Here is a 17,286-nt window from a genome sequence, read left to right as displayed (position 1 = left end):
AAATTAATTGTGGGAGATACATAGCCAACTTTTATAAAAGATTAAGTCTCAGAAGAGCTAACTTACAAAATCTTATTTTGTTTATAAGACAGAATATTTTATCTGAGGTGCTTGGCTGTAGCATTTGGGTCAGCTAGGTCAACTGGGGACTAGCTCCTCTCTAAACAAAACGAAATCCGTGATCTTCAAGGTTTATCTTTTCAAAAAATCAGCCGATGGAAAAGAGGAGCTGTATTGAACATCCTGCACAGTATGTGACTCTGAGCGTCTACAGGCTCTGCCCCATTCCATTCTTTACCTCGAGGTAAGCTATATTTTAGCCCCAGCACAACTTCACAGGCTCTCTGTCTAGACCTTATACCCAAGCTCCCAGCCTATCTCCCTGTAGCAAGAGCTGAAGTGTGAAAAGCACAAATGAAAATCCACAAGAAGCATAGTTTAATGTAGTATCATTATATTTTGTATTAGATTATTTAAACATCTTGGTTTTCTTTCTTTAAAAAATTTTTGTTTTTCTGATTATAAAAGTAATAAAAGTTCATTGTAAACAGTTATAGAATACCAAAAAGTGTAAAGAAAATAAAAATGATATATAATCTCAGAACTTGTACATAAACTCTATATCTCCATCAAGACTTCTATGCATCTTTTTGATGCTCAACGTCACTAATTATTAGAGAAATGCAAATCAAAACTACAATGAGGTATCACTTCACACAGGTCAGAATGGCCATTTTCAAAAAGCCTTTGAACAATAAATACTGGAGAGGGTGTGGAGAAAAGGGAACCCTCCTACACTGTTGGTGGGAGTGTAAATTGATTCAGCCACCATGGAGGAGAGTATGGCGTTTCCTTAAAAACACTAAAAATAGAGCTACCTTATGATCCAGCAATCCCACTCCAGGGTATATTTCTGGAGAAAACCATAATTTGAAAAGATACATGCACCCCAATGTTCACTGCAGCACTATTTACAATAGCCAGGTCATGGAAGCAACCTAAATGCCCATCGACAGATGAATGGATAAAGAAGATGTGATACATATATATTAAATAGAATATTAGCCATAAAAAGGAATGAAATTGAGTTATTTGTAATGAGGTGGATGGACCTAGAGCCTCTCATACAGAGTGAAGTAAGTCAGAAAGAGAAAAACAAATACTGTATGGTAACACATACATATGGAATTAAAAAAAAAAAAAGGTTCTGAAGAACCTAGGGGCAGGACAGGAATGAAGACGCAGACATAGAGAATGGACCTGAGGACACGGGGAGGGGGAAGGGTAAGCTGAGACGAAGTGAGAGAGTGGCATTGACATATATACACTACCAAATGTAAAATAGATAGCTAGTGGGAAACAGCCGCATAGCACAGGGAGATCAGCTTGGTGCTTTGTGACCACTTAGAGGGGTCGGATAGGGAGGGTGTGAGGGACATGCAAGAGGGAGGGGATATAGGGATATATGTATACGTATAGCTGATTCACTTTGTTATACAGCAGCAACTAACACAACAATGTAAAGCAATTGTACTCCAATAAAGACGTTTAAAAAAAAAAAAGAAAAAAAGAGAGTAGCAGAAAAACAACAAGAAACAAAACAAAAAAGGAACGAAATTGGGTCATTTGTAGAGACGTGGATGGACCTAGAGATTATCATACTAAATGAAGTAAATCAGGCAGAGAAAGACAAATATCGTAAGATATCACTTATATGTGGAATCTAAAAAAAAATACAAATGAGCTTCTTTACAAAACAGACGCAGACTCACAGATTTAGAAAACAAACTTATGGTTACCAAAGGAGAAAGATGCAGGGGAAAGATAAATTAGGAGGTTGGGATTAACAGACATACACTGCTATATATAAAATAGATAATCAACAAGGACCTTCTGTATAGCACAGGGAACTCTACTCAATACTCTGTAATAACCTATATGGGAAAAGAATCTGAAAAAGAATAGATATATGTATATGTATAACAATCACTTTGCTGTACACCTGAAACTAATATAACATTGTAAATCAACTATACTCCAACGTAAAATAAAAATTAAAAAAAGACTTCTATGCATCTTTTTATTTTACATTGCTGAGATTTTATATATGTGTAAAATATATATGTTTTAAATATGTGTGTCCTTTTATTTTGCAAAAAGCAATTTTATTTACTTACCTCCTCTTCTTTCCTTTTTCTCTCTCTCTCTATTATAAGTTCAGCCCTTCTTTTAGAAATCATGTCATCCTGTTAAAGAAAGAGACATTAAAAAATATTAATGGATAATAATAAAATTACTTTTTTAAAAAAAATTAATTTATTTATTCTTGGCTGCATTGGGTCTTCGTTGCTGCATGCAGGCTTTCTCTAGTTGCAGCGAGCTACGCTTTGTTGCAGTGCACAGGCTTCTCATTGCGGTGGCTTCTCTTGTTGCGGACCATCGTCTCTAGGTGCACTGGCTCAGTAGTTGTGGCTCACGGGCTCAGTAGTTGTGGCACACAGGCTTAGTTGCTCTGTCACATGTGGGATTTTCCTGGACCAGGGCTCAAACCCGTGTCCCCCGCATTGGCAGGCAGATTCCCAACCACTGCGCCACCAGGGAAGCCCTAAAATTACTTTCTATATATTAATTTTTTTTCCCAAAGGGGAATAATATTTGGGTAGAAGGATACTTTCCAGAAAAGCATGTGATAGTGGTAATTATGTCACTTACATCTTTGGACCTCTGGACCTCTTGATCAGCTACTTCCCTCCAGAGGGATAAATGGTACTTGGGATCAGTCACTTTTTCTATAAACTTTAGAACTCCTTTTCAAAATGGATTACTTATTTGTTTCCTTTGGTGGAGAGGTAGATTTTGTACATGGAGAAACAGGGAAATACTTAGAGGCTCTTTGTTGAAAATGTTTGATAATCTTCCATCATATTATTAAGATGTAATTGCCTAAAGAATCCATGTGAGAAAAGCACATGTACTTTGGATGCATTCACACATATGGTGTATAAGTAGTCCTCCAGTCCTTCTAGGGGTCTCTAAACTAATGCAATGAATAGGTCCTTTGATATGACCTTAAGGTTTGCATGAAAACTAACCAGCACCCCTTGGGTTTGGGGGCTCATTGGCTCAGGACTCTTGAAACTGGAGTCCCCTTAAATACTGGGAGATCAGAGAAGTGCCTTAAAGACATGCCCTGGGGGCTCCGGTCTAGGCCATCAGGACTGTGCTCCTTTTATCTGACAATTACTGAGTATACATTTCAGATAATTTATGTTTTGTTGACATTCAAGAAATATTTGTAGATAGAATTCTAAAACTGAATTGAATCAAATTAATATAGTTCATGAGCCCCAGAGAGATACTGTAGCTTTTCAGAGGATAAGAGTTATAAAAACTCTAATTTCCTTTTTTAAAACCAGAGTTTTACCATAGGTGCTTTAACTGTAGAGTTATGAAAATACAGTCTCCTTTGTGTTTTCATAACATATAAGGAAACCACTGTATATACCAAAAAGAAATGCAAAGTATGTATAATAAAGCACACACATATTATGAGTCTGTTTCTCCTCTGATCCTTTCACTCAAATAAGTAGTGGTCAGTGAAGTTTAACTAATTATTGCATGTCTGCCAGGTGCCATCACTGTTCTGAGCACTGCACATGTATATTCTTTCATTTTCTGCTCAAAATATACTGCAAGGCGGACAGCATTATCCCACTTTATAGATGAGTTAATAAAGTCAGAAGGTTTAATTCACATAGTATAACACAGCTAGTGTGAGGATGGTGTAAGAAACTCCCAGATAAGGGTATGAAAAAGCACATTGTATGATGGAGCTGTAAGGAGGGTTTGTATTTGTTCCAACTGAGAAATAAAGTTAGAAAGAGGGTTTGGAACAGGATTGGGAGGGCTTTAAATGCCAGACTGAGGAGTTCAGATCTTAACAGAGTGACTTGATCAAAACAGAGTTTTAGGAAGATCAGGTTGCCCGAAGGATGGCCTGGAGGGCCCAGATATGAAGCCTGGTAGGACAATTAGGAGGTCATCGTAGGAGTGCTGGGTGTGAGGTGAAAAGAATCTGAACCAGGGCAGAGCTGTGGGTATGAGAAGAAAGGTGTAAATCTGCTCTTTCCTGTTCCATATCCCTGAAATCCTCAGGGCATGTGATGTCTAGGCTGGGGCTTGATTGCTTTAGAGCTGCTCCGTCCAGTATGGCAGCTACAAGTCACTTGCAGCTCTATTAAAATTAAATAAAATTAAACATTTGATTTCTCAGCCTCACCAACTAAATACATTTCAACTGGTTAATAACCACATGTGTGGCTAGTGGCTGCTGTATTGGACAGTGAAGATACAGAACATTTCCATCAGCACAGAGAGTTCTCTGAGAACACTGGTCTAAAGGTGCCAGATCCCACAAGGAGGTAACATGCAGCTGTGCTTTGGTATGCCCTCTTCTTTCTTTTCCATTCTCATGTTTATAGAGCCTCTTGCCTGGCAGACACTTTGGCCCACTTTCTTCAGAGATCAGCAGCAGAAAAGGGAAGGATGTCAGGTAGAATGGTGTGAAGCTTGATGTCTTGCCACACCTCTCTCCTGACTTCCACAGTTCTTGGATGGCTGAGAGATTGGCTTTGATTTTGTATGGGACAGGGATGGCCTGGGACGTGTAATCTTAGTGTGGTGGAGCAAAGGGATGGATGGCAAGATGGATAGAGGGATTTCCTTTGGCAAGATGAAAAGATGAAAAGAACTTGACAACTGTGTCTGAGCAGTGACAGAGGAACTTCATGGTTTTAACACTTTGTTTATAATTTAATAAGTATCGAGTTGTGATAAGGTATTCAGTAATTTAAGTCACAGTAGCTCAAAATTGGAACTAACTGATTAGCTCTCTGACACTAAAGAGAGCTTTCTTCCATACTCTCCCTGCCAAATGTCCACTCAGTCTACGCTTATCTATTGACAAGTAGCTCACTGCCTTCAGTCTTTGTTCTTTTTGGAAAGTCTTACTAATAATGAAATACATCTCCCTGTACTTCCTCCTACCAATGGTGCTTCTTTCCCCTGTGGCCACATGGAACAATGACATACTCTCTTCAGTATAAAAGACCGTCACATAATTTAACACAGTTCTCATGTCCCATCTTGGTCTTCCTAGTTCCAGATTTGAAAGCCCTATTCTTTCTACTCAACCCAGATCTATAAATGTGTCCTTTCAAGACATGCCATACATATGGAATGAATCACAGAGTATGTACTATTTTCTTTGCCTGGCTTCATTTACTCAGAATAATGATTTTGGTAGTCATCCATATTGTAGGGGGTATCAATAGTACATTCATTAAAAGTACTGAATACTACTCCATTATATGAATATACTATTTATTTATTTATTTTTCCAGCTTTATAAAATTGTAAGATATTTAAAGTGCATGTCATGAAGATTTGATACGTATACATTGTGAAAGGACTTCTCCCATTTAGTTAATTAACACATCCGTCACCTCACATATTTATCTTGTGTGTGTGACAACATTTAAGTTCTACTCTCTTGCCAAATTTCAATTATACAGTAGTACAGTATTACCAACTATAGTCATCATGTCATACATTAGCTCCTTAGGTCTTATTCATCTTATAGCTGAACTTTCGTACCATTTTATCAACTTCTCCCCATTTCCCACACCTCCCAGCCCATGACAACCACTTTTCTAGACTGTTTCTATGAGTTTGATTTGGTTTTAGATTCCACATACAAGTGATACCATGCAGTATTTGTCTTTCTCTGCCTGGCTTATTTAACTTAGCATAATGCCCTCAAGGTCCATCCATGTTGTTGCAAACGTCAGGATTTCCTTCTTTCCCATGGCTAAACAACATTCCTGTGTGTGTGTGTGTGTGTGTGTGTGTGTGTGTGTGTGTGTATACACACACCACTTCTTTATCCATTCACCTGTTGGCAGACACAGGTTGTTTCCACACCTTGGCTATTGTGAATAATGCTGCTATGAACATGGGAGGAGAGATATCTCTTTGAGATAATGACTGTTTCCTTTGGATATATATACCCAGAAGTGGGATTCCTGGATCATATGGTAATTCTATTTTTTAATTACGTGTGGAACCTCCATATTGATTTCCACGATGGCTGTACTAGTTGACATTCCTACCAACAGTGCACAAGCGCTCCTTTTTCTCCACATCCTCACCAGCATTTATCTCGTCTTTTCGATTTTAGATACCCTAACAGGTGTGAGAGGTGATATCTCATTGTGGTTTTGATTTGCATTTACCTGATGATTAGTGATGTTGAGCACCTTTTCATGTACCTGTTGTCATTTGTATGCCTTCTTTGGAAGAACATCTATTCAATTCATCTGCCCATTTTAAAAAATTGGATTTTTTTTTTGATACTGGGTTGTATGAGTTCTTTATATATTTTAGATTTTAATCCTTTATCAGATATATGATTTACAAATACTTTTTCCCATTCCCTAGACTGCCTTTTTATCTTGTTGATGGTTTCTTTTGCTGGGCAGAAAATTTTTTGGTTTGATGTAGTCCCGCTTATTTATTTTTGCTTTTGGTGTCAAATCAAAAAAAAAACCATCATTGCCAAGATTGATGTCAAGAAGCTTATCCCTCTTTCTTATAGGAGTTTTAGGGTTTCAGGGCTTTTGTTTCAAGTCTTTGATCCATTTTGAGTAGATTTTTGTGTATGGTGTAAGATAGGTGTTCAGTTTTATTCTTCTGCAGCAGGCTATACAGTTTTCCCAGCACCATTTATTGAAGAAACTATCTTTTCCCCATTGTACATCCTTGGCTAGTTTGTCATAAATTAACTGACAATATATGCATGGGATTATTTCTGTGCTTTCTATTCTGTTAAACTGATTTATGTGTCTACAGTCTGCTATTGTACTGAATTTTTCAGTTTGGTTATTGTATTCTTCAGCTCTGTGACTTCTGTTTGGTACTTTCTTATATTTTCTATCTCTTGAAAATTTCACTTTGCTTATGCATTGTTCTCCTGACGTTGGTGAGCATCCTTATGACTATTAGTTTAAACTCTTTATCAGATAAATCACTTATCTTTGTTTCAGTAAGGTGTGTTTCTGGCATTTTATCTTGTTCCTCCGTTTGGAACATATTCCTCTGTTTTTTCATTTTCTTTGACTCTATGTGTTGGTCTCTGCCCATTAGATAAAACAGCCACCTCTCCCTGTCTTGACAGAGTGGTCTTGTGTGGAAGATGAACACAGCTCAAGCTGGCCCCTGCTCTTGGCCATCTCTTAAGCCTCTGTACTTGTTTAAGCCACTCTATTTGTTTTTAGTTGCTCCCAGTAGTTGAGGGGGTACCATGACCTACCAGTGTCCCAAATGGGAGGATCACAGTCAGCATAGGCTGATTGGAAGCTAGACACTCAAGCAGCAGCTGTTTTGATGTAGGTGATGTGGGTATTTTCTCATTTGCCCAATGTGTAGGAGTCACTCAGCTAATTTCTGGATTTCTTTCAGAGTGGATTGAGTTCAGGAGGCTCCTATGTTGCCACCTTGGGCTGGAAGCCAAGGGACCCTATCTGGATATTTACCACATTTTGTTTATCCATTCATCAGTTGATGGACATTGAACTGTTTCTACTTTTTGGCTATTATGAATAATGCTGTGTGAACTTCCACATACAAATTGTTACATGGGCATGTTTTCATTTCTGTTAGATAGGTTCCTAGGAGTGGAATTGCTAGGTTCTCTATGACACTTTTGAACATTTTATGGAAACTTCTCAGACTACAGTTCAAGAAAAGATGTTGTAAGCTAATACCTGGATTTGTTGTACTACAGGCTAAAACGGCCTTGCTGGATGGTGTCACCATTCCAGGAGCTAGTGAAAAAGTCAATGAAAATTTTAATTCTTTGTGTTTCAAGGTCTGCTCCACTTGCTGCCTCTTCAACTGTGCTCCAGTGTCTGGTATAAGGATACTTTGGTGCTACCACTATCTTTAATTTTACTTGCCTTGGAGTGAGAAACATTAACATGTAGCTAATCATAAAGCCCTCAAATAATTCTTAACTCTTTAATTATAAATTGTCTTAATATTTGATGAAAATGTTTTCATACTGAATGTGGTATTAAAATCAGAAAACTACATTTTTGTAAAGACCACTTTATAAACTGGATAAATGCTGAACACATTTACTCTCATGCTTTTTTTTTAACAGATACATACCTTGATTTTTGCCTTCATTTCTTTGATGAGTTTTTTCCTTTCTAATTTCTTCTTTTGTTTCATTTTCCACTTTCCAATTTGGGTAGGAAGGAGGCGATCAGAAACATCTTGATGATCAATTTGTATAAAAACAGCAGCATCTGGGAAAAACCCATATTTCCCCAGAAACTGGACCTCGTCAGGATATTGCGGGAAACCATCTAATACAAAACCTGTGGAACTAGGTGGAAATTTCATAACTTACTTTATTGGCTTAAAATATTATAACTATTGATTTAAAAATGAAAAAAGTACTGATAACTTTCAACTTTACATAAGGCACCCAATGAATAACCAGTTTCCTATAGTACCTTTTAATTTTTTAATATTTCTACATGCTGTTTCTTCTCCCAAATGTACTGAGTTGGATTAAAATGATAATATTTTATACTTATATTTATAGTATAAAAGTACTGTCAATCAGTTTATAGACAATTACTATTAATTAGAAGCCTACTAAAAGTTGTGAGAAGATCACAGGGAAAGAGAAAATAAGTTCTCTGCTTGGGACAAGTGACCAGCCTAATGAATGTGTCACCGTTTACATAAAGAGTCTACTTGGCTGCCCTCTACCCCTTTATTGAGAATCCTTATCCTTTAGTCATTTTTCTTCTAATGATGTTTCTTTTCATGGGAAAGTTCATAACCCTCTTCCCTGGTTCCCTTTGTAACCAGCGACAATTATTAATGTTGTCTTGGCTCATGTGTAAGATGATCGTATTCAGACAGGATCATCAAACTTGCTCAAGTATGAAGAAACTTTAAGAATCATGAAAATAACTTGGAATGTTAACACATTTTCATTAGGGAGTATTTATAAAAACAAACAGGCTTGGAGAACCTGGCTTGGTTTAGTTGAGAGGTTTAATATTGGTCCCTTTTTGAATGAAAGTTTATCTCATTTATCTAAGATTTGGTTTAACTATTTATATTTAAATATACGTTCTCTTCTTCAAAGGAATAGGACTTTCATGAACATTTGACAGTTTCAGCTCTTAACTGTCATTTAGAAATGTTGTTTTCTTTCTAATTAAGTGGGCAAATTTACATATATTGGCCGTAAGATATGTGTTGTTTTCTTTAGAGGTGCCTTCAGCAAAGTCTCTTCTGTTCTAGCTGTTACTTCTTTGTCAATTACATCTAAATCTTTTACCTCTACACCCAAACTTTCTTCTGAGTTTTGATTTAGAATTTTCAACAAGCTGCCTAGTTTCTCCATCTGAATGCCCTTCAGGAATTATATATGCATCATACTGTCAAAAAATCACGCTCACTGTTACCCTTCCACACAGCTCTTCCTCTGACTCACTAGTATCCAGGTGCCAAACTTCAGAGACATCCTTCAACTCCCTCTTGCTTCTCACATACAAAACCGAAGTAATGTAACTAATGTAATTAGTTACATTAGATCTCTAGGACAGATGCCTTTTTAAAACATGTTTTTTCCTGATTATAAAAGCAATAAATCTCACTATAGAAAAATCAGAAATAAAGTGATGAAAAAAGGACAAAATTATCTGCAACCTCATATCCAAGAGGTTACTGACATTTTGTTTTGTTTCTTTCTAGTTGGTTCTTCATTTGTTCAACTTTCTATCATATTATAAATAACTTTGTATCCTTTTTTAACATAACTGTTGTATAATAAAATTTCTTATGTTATTACAGTCTTCATTGTAATAAGTCTTAACGTAGTGCTAATGTTCAGCTATTTTATTTAGGCTATTACAATTTCACTTTTACTTTTCTTCAATCCATACGCTTTTTTTTTTTTTTTAAATGTATGTGAGGTCAGGAGCTAAGTTAATGAAGAAAAACCCATGACTATGTTGCTGCCAGCAACATGCCTAAGTTTACTACGACTATTGATCTAATTTAGGGAACAAGAAATTAAAATTAAAGTGACTAATAATCCCACTACTTGGTTAGGCCAGGGACTAAGTGAAAGAGAGTGACCAGAGGAGGACTGGGACCTGCCAGTTATTTGAATTCTCTAATGATAAAGTTTTCTTATCTCAAGAATGAGAAAATAAACTTTCTGTCCCAGAGGGAAGTTGTAAGGATTAAGGAAATTAATATGAATAAAATATAGGAGAACAGTATCTGGCACACAGTAAGTTCCATATAAGTGTTTGCTATTATCAGTACTGTAAGTATCATTTCACTTTCTTCTGGTGGATACTGAGGTAAGAGATTCTGGTTAGGAAATCGAGGTGAAGCCTTAAACTCTGGTGGCCTGGAATTCTTAGTTTGTTCTGTCTGGCGTCAGGCTTGTTCCTGGCTGTTGGTAAAGGGATGAGACTATGGACAGCTATTTAGCGGTGTGAACAACCACTGCAACAAAAACAAAGAGCGTTGCTCATCAACCAGTTATACAGGGGTTAAGTCACAACCCACTGCAGTCACCTACCGACAGCGTACCCTGAAAAGAATTCAGGATGAAAAAACAGGATGAGGCACTCTGTCCTTTGGATAAACAGGCCCCTAGATAGTTAAATGCATATCTCAGGAAGAATTTCAATGACCCCAGATTCTTGCATTTTCCCATACATAGAAAAGCACTAAAATCATTAACTTGGGATATCTGTTCTTTGTGATTAGCAGCAATCTTTTACCAAGATATATGCTTAACTACATGTATATCCTAGCCAAGAAATTCATACATGTGTACTGGCTCCTCCCCTACCTCTTTGGAACAGGTCTTCAGAGCTATCTCCCAGGCTATAGTCCCCAGTAAGACCCTGAATAAAATTTAAACTCACAACCCTCAGGTTGTGCGTTATTCTTTAAGTTGACAGTGGAATTAACTAATTGTTAAAAGACTACAAGGCAAAGAGTCTGGTACGTCATGAGTGTACACAGGATTAGAATATGGATCCTTAATCACAACTACACATTATAATCCCCTGGGGAGCTCCAATGCCCAGGCCCCAACCTCACACCTCTAAAGATTTTGATTCAATTATTTTGGGGTGGGGTCCCTGGCATCAGTATTTTTAAAATAATCCTCTAGATGTTTTTTTAAATTTATTTATTTACTTTTGGCTGCATTGGGTCTTTGTTGCTGCATGCCAGCTTTCTCCAGTTGCGGCAAGCAGGGGCTACTCTTTGTTGTGGTGCGCGGGCTTCTCGTTGCGGTGGCTTCTCTTATTGTGGAGCACGGGCTCTAGGCATACAGGCTTCAGTAGCTGTAGTTTGCGGCCTCTAGAGCACAGGCTCAATAGTTGTGGCACACGGGCTTAGTTGCTCCGCGGCTGTGGGATCTTCCTGGACCAGAGCTCCTGGACCAGTGTCCCCTGCATTGGCAGGCGGATTCTTAACTACTGCGCCACCAGGGAAGTCCCTAAATAATCCCCTAGATGTTTTTAATGTGTGGAATCACTAGTTTACATGAGAGTAAAGGAGAAAATTCTTAAATTTATGTTGGATTACGTTTTTAACTTTTAAGAATAAATCAAATAAAAGTCAATAAATGTATAAAAGCCTACATAAATTAAGATACCGTATGGGTTCCTTAAACCACCACTCAGAGAGAATTGCTTCAAGGATTTCGGGAGGCAATGGCTCATTTTCTGTTAGATTTAATCTGATTGCTTCTTCTTCTTCTGTAAGCTGTACTTCCTGAGGGTACAAACAAAAATCAGAAAACAAAACAAAAATTTTAAACTGTATATTAATAAATAATACTATGTTACATAGTTGATTAGGATAAGGACTGTTTTTCTCAGGTCAGTTTTTTCAAAAGTATTTACGTATTTATTTATTTTGGCTGCGCTGGGTCTTAGTTGCAGTACACGGGATCTTCGTTGCAGCATGAGGACTCTTAGTTGCAGCACACATGCAGGATCTAGTTCCCTGACCAGGGATCGCACCTGGGCCCCTGCACTGGGAGCACGGTGTCTTAACCACTGGACCACCAGGGAAGTCCCTCAGGTCATTTTTTATACTGTTGCTCATAAACATTTAAAAATCTGAGCTCTTTTCTTTAAACTAATATTTAATATGGTTTTAAATATTAAATGATAATTACTATTGCTAAAAGGAGTTACTAGCAATTAGCATGACTGATTTTCATACATGGTCTCAGGATACCTGTCTCATCATTTTTACTAAAACCTTGTTCAGTCTATATCACACACCTATAAAGCTTAACTGATTTTTGTCATCTATCTTATAATTATTCAACCTAGATCCTGATTAAAGGATGGGCCAGGCAGGCAGTCATCTGGAATATAATCTGTACCTGCGTCCATTTATAGGAAATCATTTGAGAAGAAAAGGGTCCAGCTATATCAGAAATGGTTAAAAAGTGAGTTAGAATTAAGAACTTTCTCTTTATACCTCCAGATAGAAAACACCTAAGAGATATATACAAACTTTCTTATGAGGCATCATTAGAAATTAATATTTTGAGATCTCCACTGGCGCTGGGACAGATTTTTTATGACGTTAAATAGAAAACGGAGAACACAATAATGGAAAACCTTACAGTCTAGGTCAGACATATCAAATAGCATCGTCCCAAATAAATGCTATATAACACTCTTGTCAGGAAAAGCTTTTCTGTTTTTTATTGGAGTCATGTAAAACTCAGTATTTTATATTCTAGATGAGCAGTAAGATCTGTATTAAACATATGGGGAGGATGACTCTTAAATGATTTTTATGGGCTATTTTTTTCTTCTTAGAAACTTTATAGAGTTTGTTTCTTTTTTTTTAACATCTTAATTGGAGTATAATTGCTTTACAATGGTGTGTTAGTTTCTGCTGTATAACAAAGTGAATCAGCTTATATTCTTCTCCCCCAAAGTAACACCAGTAAGCACAGTTATCTGCAAGGAGAGTATTAATATTCCTACCAGCTTCTTTGTATTTTCTTCCTCAATTGTAACATTGGCCTGAATTGCAAGCTCTTCAAGTTCTTGTTTTGCTAATTGTTCATCCTCAGAATCGTCCTCAGATTCAGGTCCAACTTTCTTCTCAGTTTTAAGCATTAATTTTTCTTGAAGAAATTCTTCAAACTGGATATGAAAAATGCCCAATTCTTCTGCCAACTGTCTTCCACATACAGTTTTGCCAGAGCCATGGGGGCCCAAAAGGCATATTCTTAATGGAGGAGCCTGCCACAGGGGGTGGGTCAGGGGGTTGTAGGATAGAAGGAGAGTGAAGAAAAGGAAGCTTTGAGAATTTAGAAAACGTAAGGCTTATTATTAACTGCCCTCCCTAAGACTGAATTATCACTTCACAAACTCAAGGATGTTTCAGCATTAGGATACCAATTAACATGATTCATTGCGTCAACCATGGTCCTCAGGGATCATCAACAACCATAGAGAATCTTAATATCAAGTGCCAAAAGGCATTTAATAAAATTAAATTAATTTTGTTCCTTTAAAAAAGTTTTAATTAAGGAAGAATGGAAAGGCACTTTCTTAGCACGATAAAAACAACAACAAAACCTCTCTACCAGACAAAAAGCCCATTGATACTGGAACACTAGGGGTCCCTTCATTAACTCCTGTAATCTCTGTATTGGAGATAGGGAAGCCCCAAAACCAGAGAACCCACAGAGATCCAGATGTATGGATTGTCCACTGATGCTTAAATTGTCAAGAACAACAGTGAGAGTTGGGATGGAGGAGCAGGGAAATCTTTTGTGAATGTGGGGAAATGACCATGATATTGGTAGGTGACGGCAAGGAGGAGTGGGAGATGGTGATATATCTGGATGGAATAAGCCTCCAAGGGGCTGGCAGTAACAGATTTCGAGTAGCAGAGGGAAGCAAGGAGCACAGTCTCATCACCTTCTGTCCTTGTGAAGGAAAGGTTCAGAGAAGAGTTTAAAGGTGCAAGTATACCAGAGAAATACAGGGGAAAGACGAGTCAGGTATCTTGAGGAATAGGGAAATTTAAAAAAAAAGAAAGAAACTTAAGAGATTTAAGAAGATAGCAAGTCCACAAAAGAATATCTGAAAACAGAAATATCAGAGAAAAGAAAGAGATCTTAGAGATTAAAAATGTGACTGCTGAAGTAAAAAGTTCAGTAGTACTGTGAAATTCTAAGATTCCCTAGCATGAAAAACACATGACTTCAGATTAAACATGTACCATGTGTCCAGTGCAATGAATAAAAAAGATTCTGGACAATTTTAAGAACACAAGATAATGAAAAGAAGCTCTTAAAAGCTTTCAAATATTTAAAAAATGAAGCTGACTTACAAAGAAATTAAAATCAGCCTAGTGACACTGGATGCTACCTCACAATAAAGCAATACCTTTAATATTCTAAAAGGGAATGGTTTTCAACCTAAACTCTACGTCCATACTAATTGTTAAACATATATGAGAACCAAATGATGACATTTTCAGATATGAAGAAAGTTAGTTGAAAATGTGTTTCAGCAAAACAAGGGTTTGAAAAACCCACAAAAGCAAGAGGAAGACATGATGTAAATATCCGTTGACTTTGCCACCCAGCATTTATTCACTCTTCTTCTGTTAACCACATCTGGATTCCCCCCAGGAGACCACCCTTCATCCCTCTCAGTTTATGTGCTTCCAGTGGAACTGATTCCATCATTAGTTAAAGAATTGGGCATGACATTAAAAGATGCTCAACATCACTAATCATCAAGGAAATGGAAATCAAGACAACAGTGAGATATCACCTCACACTCGTCAGAATGGCTATTGCCAAAAAGACAGGAAACAAGTGTTGGCAAGGATGTGCACTGTTGGTGGGAATGTAAATTGGTATAGCCACTATGGAAAACAGCATGGAGGTTCCTCAAAAAACTAAAAATAGAACTTTCTTGTGATTCAGCAATTCCACTTCTGGGTATTTATACGAAGGAAATGAAAACACTAATTAGAAAATATATATGTACCACTATGCATTTCTTTGCAGCGTTTATTTGCAGTAAACAAAATATGGAAGCAACCTAAGTGTCCATCGATACATGAATGGTTTAAAAAAGATGTGGTACACACATGCACACATAATGGAATATTACTCAGCCATAAAAAAGAATGAAATCCTGCCATTTGTGACAACACTGATGGACCTAGATGGTATTATGCTAAGTGAAATAATTCAGGCAGAGACAGACAAATGCTGTATGATTTCACTTATATGTGGAATCTAAAAATCAAAACAAACAAACATAACAAAACAGAAACAGACTCATAGACATACAGAACAAACTGGTGGTTGCCAGAGGGGAAGGTGGGTAGGGAGATGGGCAAAATAGGTGAAGGGGATTAAAAGGTACAAACTTTCAGCTATAAAATAAATATGTCCAGGTTGGCTGTACAGCATAGGGAATATAGTAAACAATATTGTAATAACTTTATATGGTAACAGATGGTTACTAGACTTAACTTGGTGATCATTTCACAATATACGTAAATGTAAAACCACTATGTTGTACACCTGAAACTGATATAATATTGTATGTCAATAAAAAAAGAACTGGTCATGTGATAAGATTTAAGTCAGTTGATGAATCACTTGAGAAAAATCATGAAAAAGAGAATGGTGAATAGTGAAAATAGAGTGGTATGAAATTATGTAGGTGCAGTCTCACACCATACTTTTGAATCCCATTTTAAATCCCTCAGTGATGAAATTGCTGAAGTGACACCTCACTCATCCACAGGCTAAACCTCTGGCAGACAGAGCTGTGTGGAATGCAGAGTGGATAAGTAGATAGGAAGTGAAGGGATGTAGATCCATGACAATTTGCAGAAAAACTGTGGACTCACCATTAAGATTTCAGGCTTTTGTCCACAGGGTTACGAGTAAAACAAGTCAATAGATGGCAAGTAGTGAAACAGACTAAGAGGAAAACAAAACACCAAAAGAAGACAAAAGGCCACATTCCTAAGTGACTCCCATCACCAGCAGGGCCAGGGCACAACCATCGGCATACTTCAGTCATCCCTATGGGACGATTTAGGTCCATGAAAATGGCCCAAATTATCCAGAAGAGTTTAAATTGTGTTTTATAAGTTCTGTTTAACAAGGCATTAACGTTACTGAAAGTTATGACAGTATATTGTGATTTATATATTTTGATCTTGTAGTCCCATTCTAAGGAACTATACTAATAAGATAATTAAGAGAAACGAAGGATCATATGCCCAAAGATTTCCTAAGTACTATTTCATATCCACAATGGCAAACTCACACTATAAAAATTACTGTGAAAAAATGTCTAACAAGAAATTAGATGTTAAAATGGTATGTCAAAATGATTAGGCAATAAAATAAATCCAATACATTTACACACAGTAAATTCAGCTGTGACTTTCTACTTCAGCTAAAAAGATACCATGTGTTGGTCTGACACAGGCATTACTGAAGAAATCCAAATAGATAATTAGATTATGTTATATTCCAAAAAGTTGTTCTTGGAACCTAGATATTTCCATACCATTATATTAGACTGGGGACTTCACTACTGAGTAAAATGGTGGAGGTTGGTAATAAGTCCCTAAAAAAGTACGCAGGAGCGATCGTCAGGATGCGAATATTGTTTTCACCTTTAATGGTTCATCATGAGCCACATACTCCTCAGGTTGCTCCAAAAACTTTTCTTTAGCCTCAGGACTTGAAAAGTAGTAGATCTTTTCTCGATATTTAGCTGCTTCTTCTGTGCTGCCTGGTTGTAGGATGAAATTTTCTTTGAGAGCCACTGGACAAAAGTGCTTTGTATCTCCCAAATGCCTTCTCTTCTCTCTAATTCTATCTTCATTCTAGAAATATTATTCAAAGTTTGGAGAACACTATTAATGTATTATTCATGTACTACTAAAGAGGGAATTATAAAAAATGCAACTTGAATAGTATTTAATCCGTAACAATATCCATTTAAAACAATCCACAAAAGACCAGTTCTTATACTATTTAAATTAATCAAAAAATCAGGTTCTCATATCCACCTGAGTTCACATCCCAAGTGTCTTTATTTTATAAAGAAAATGAAGCAGCACTGAGAATGAAGGCATCCCCAGCCC

At 37.0% G+C, this 17,286-nt stretch overlaps 1 protein-coding gene across 1 annotated transcript in view; it reads right to left on the bottom strand.

The window, feature by feature from the left end:
• The window catches only part of AK9 (adenylate kinase 9), a 120,582-nt gene that overhangs the window by 22,918 nt on the left and 80,378 nt on the right, over nt 1–17,286 (bottom strand). The window contains exons 22-26 of the mRNA XM_060030124.1: nt 16,813–17,025; nt 13,128–13,388; nt 11,771–11,889; nt 8,230–8,449; nt 2,178–2,246 (exon numbers count right to left, since the gene is read on the bottom strand). Of these exons, the coding sequence (XP_059886107.1) occupies nt 2,178–2,246; nt 8,230–8,449; nt 11,771–11,889; nt 13,128–13,388; nt 16,813–17,025 (882 nt within the window). The remainder of the gene's footprint in view (nt 1–2,177; nt 2,247–8,229; nt 8,450–11,770; nt 11,890–13,127; nt 13,389–16,812; nt 17,026–17,286) is intronic.

The sequence above is a fragment of the Delphinus delphis genome, chromosome 14 (assembly GCF_949987515.2).
Source record: "Delphinus delphis chromosome 14, mDelDel1.2, whole genome shotgun sequence".
NCBI lineage: Eukaryota > Metazoa > Chordata > Mammalia > Artiodactyla > Delphinidae > Delphinus > Delphinus delphis.
Note: the sequence above shows the minus strand (reverse complement) of the source record. Positions and strands in the feature narration are given on the sequence as shown.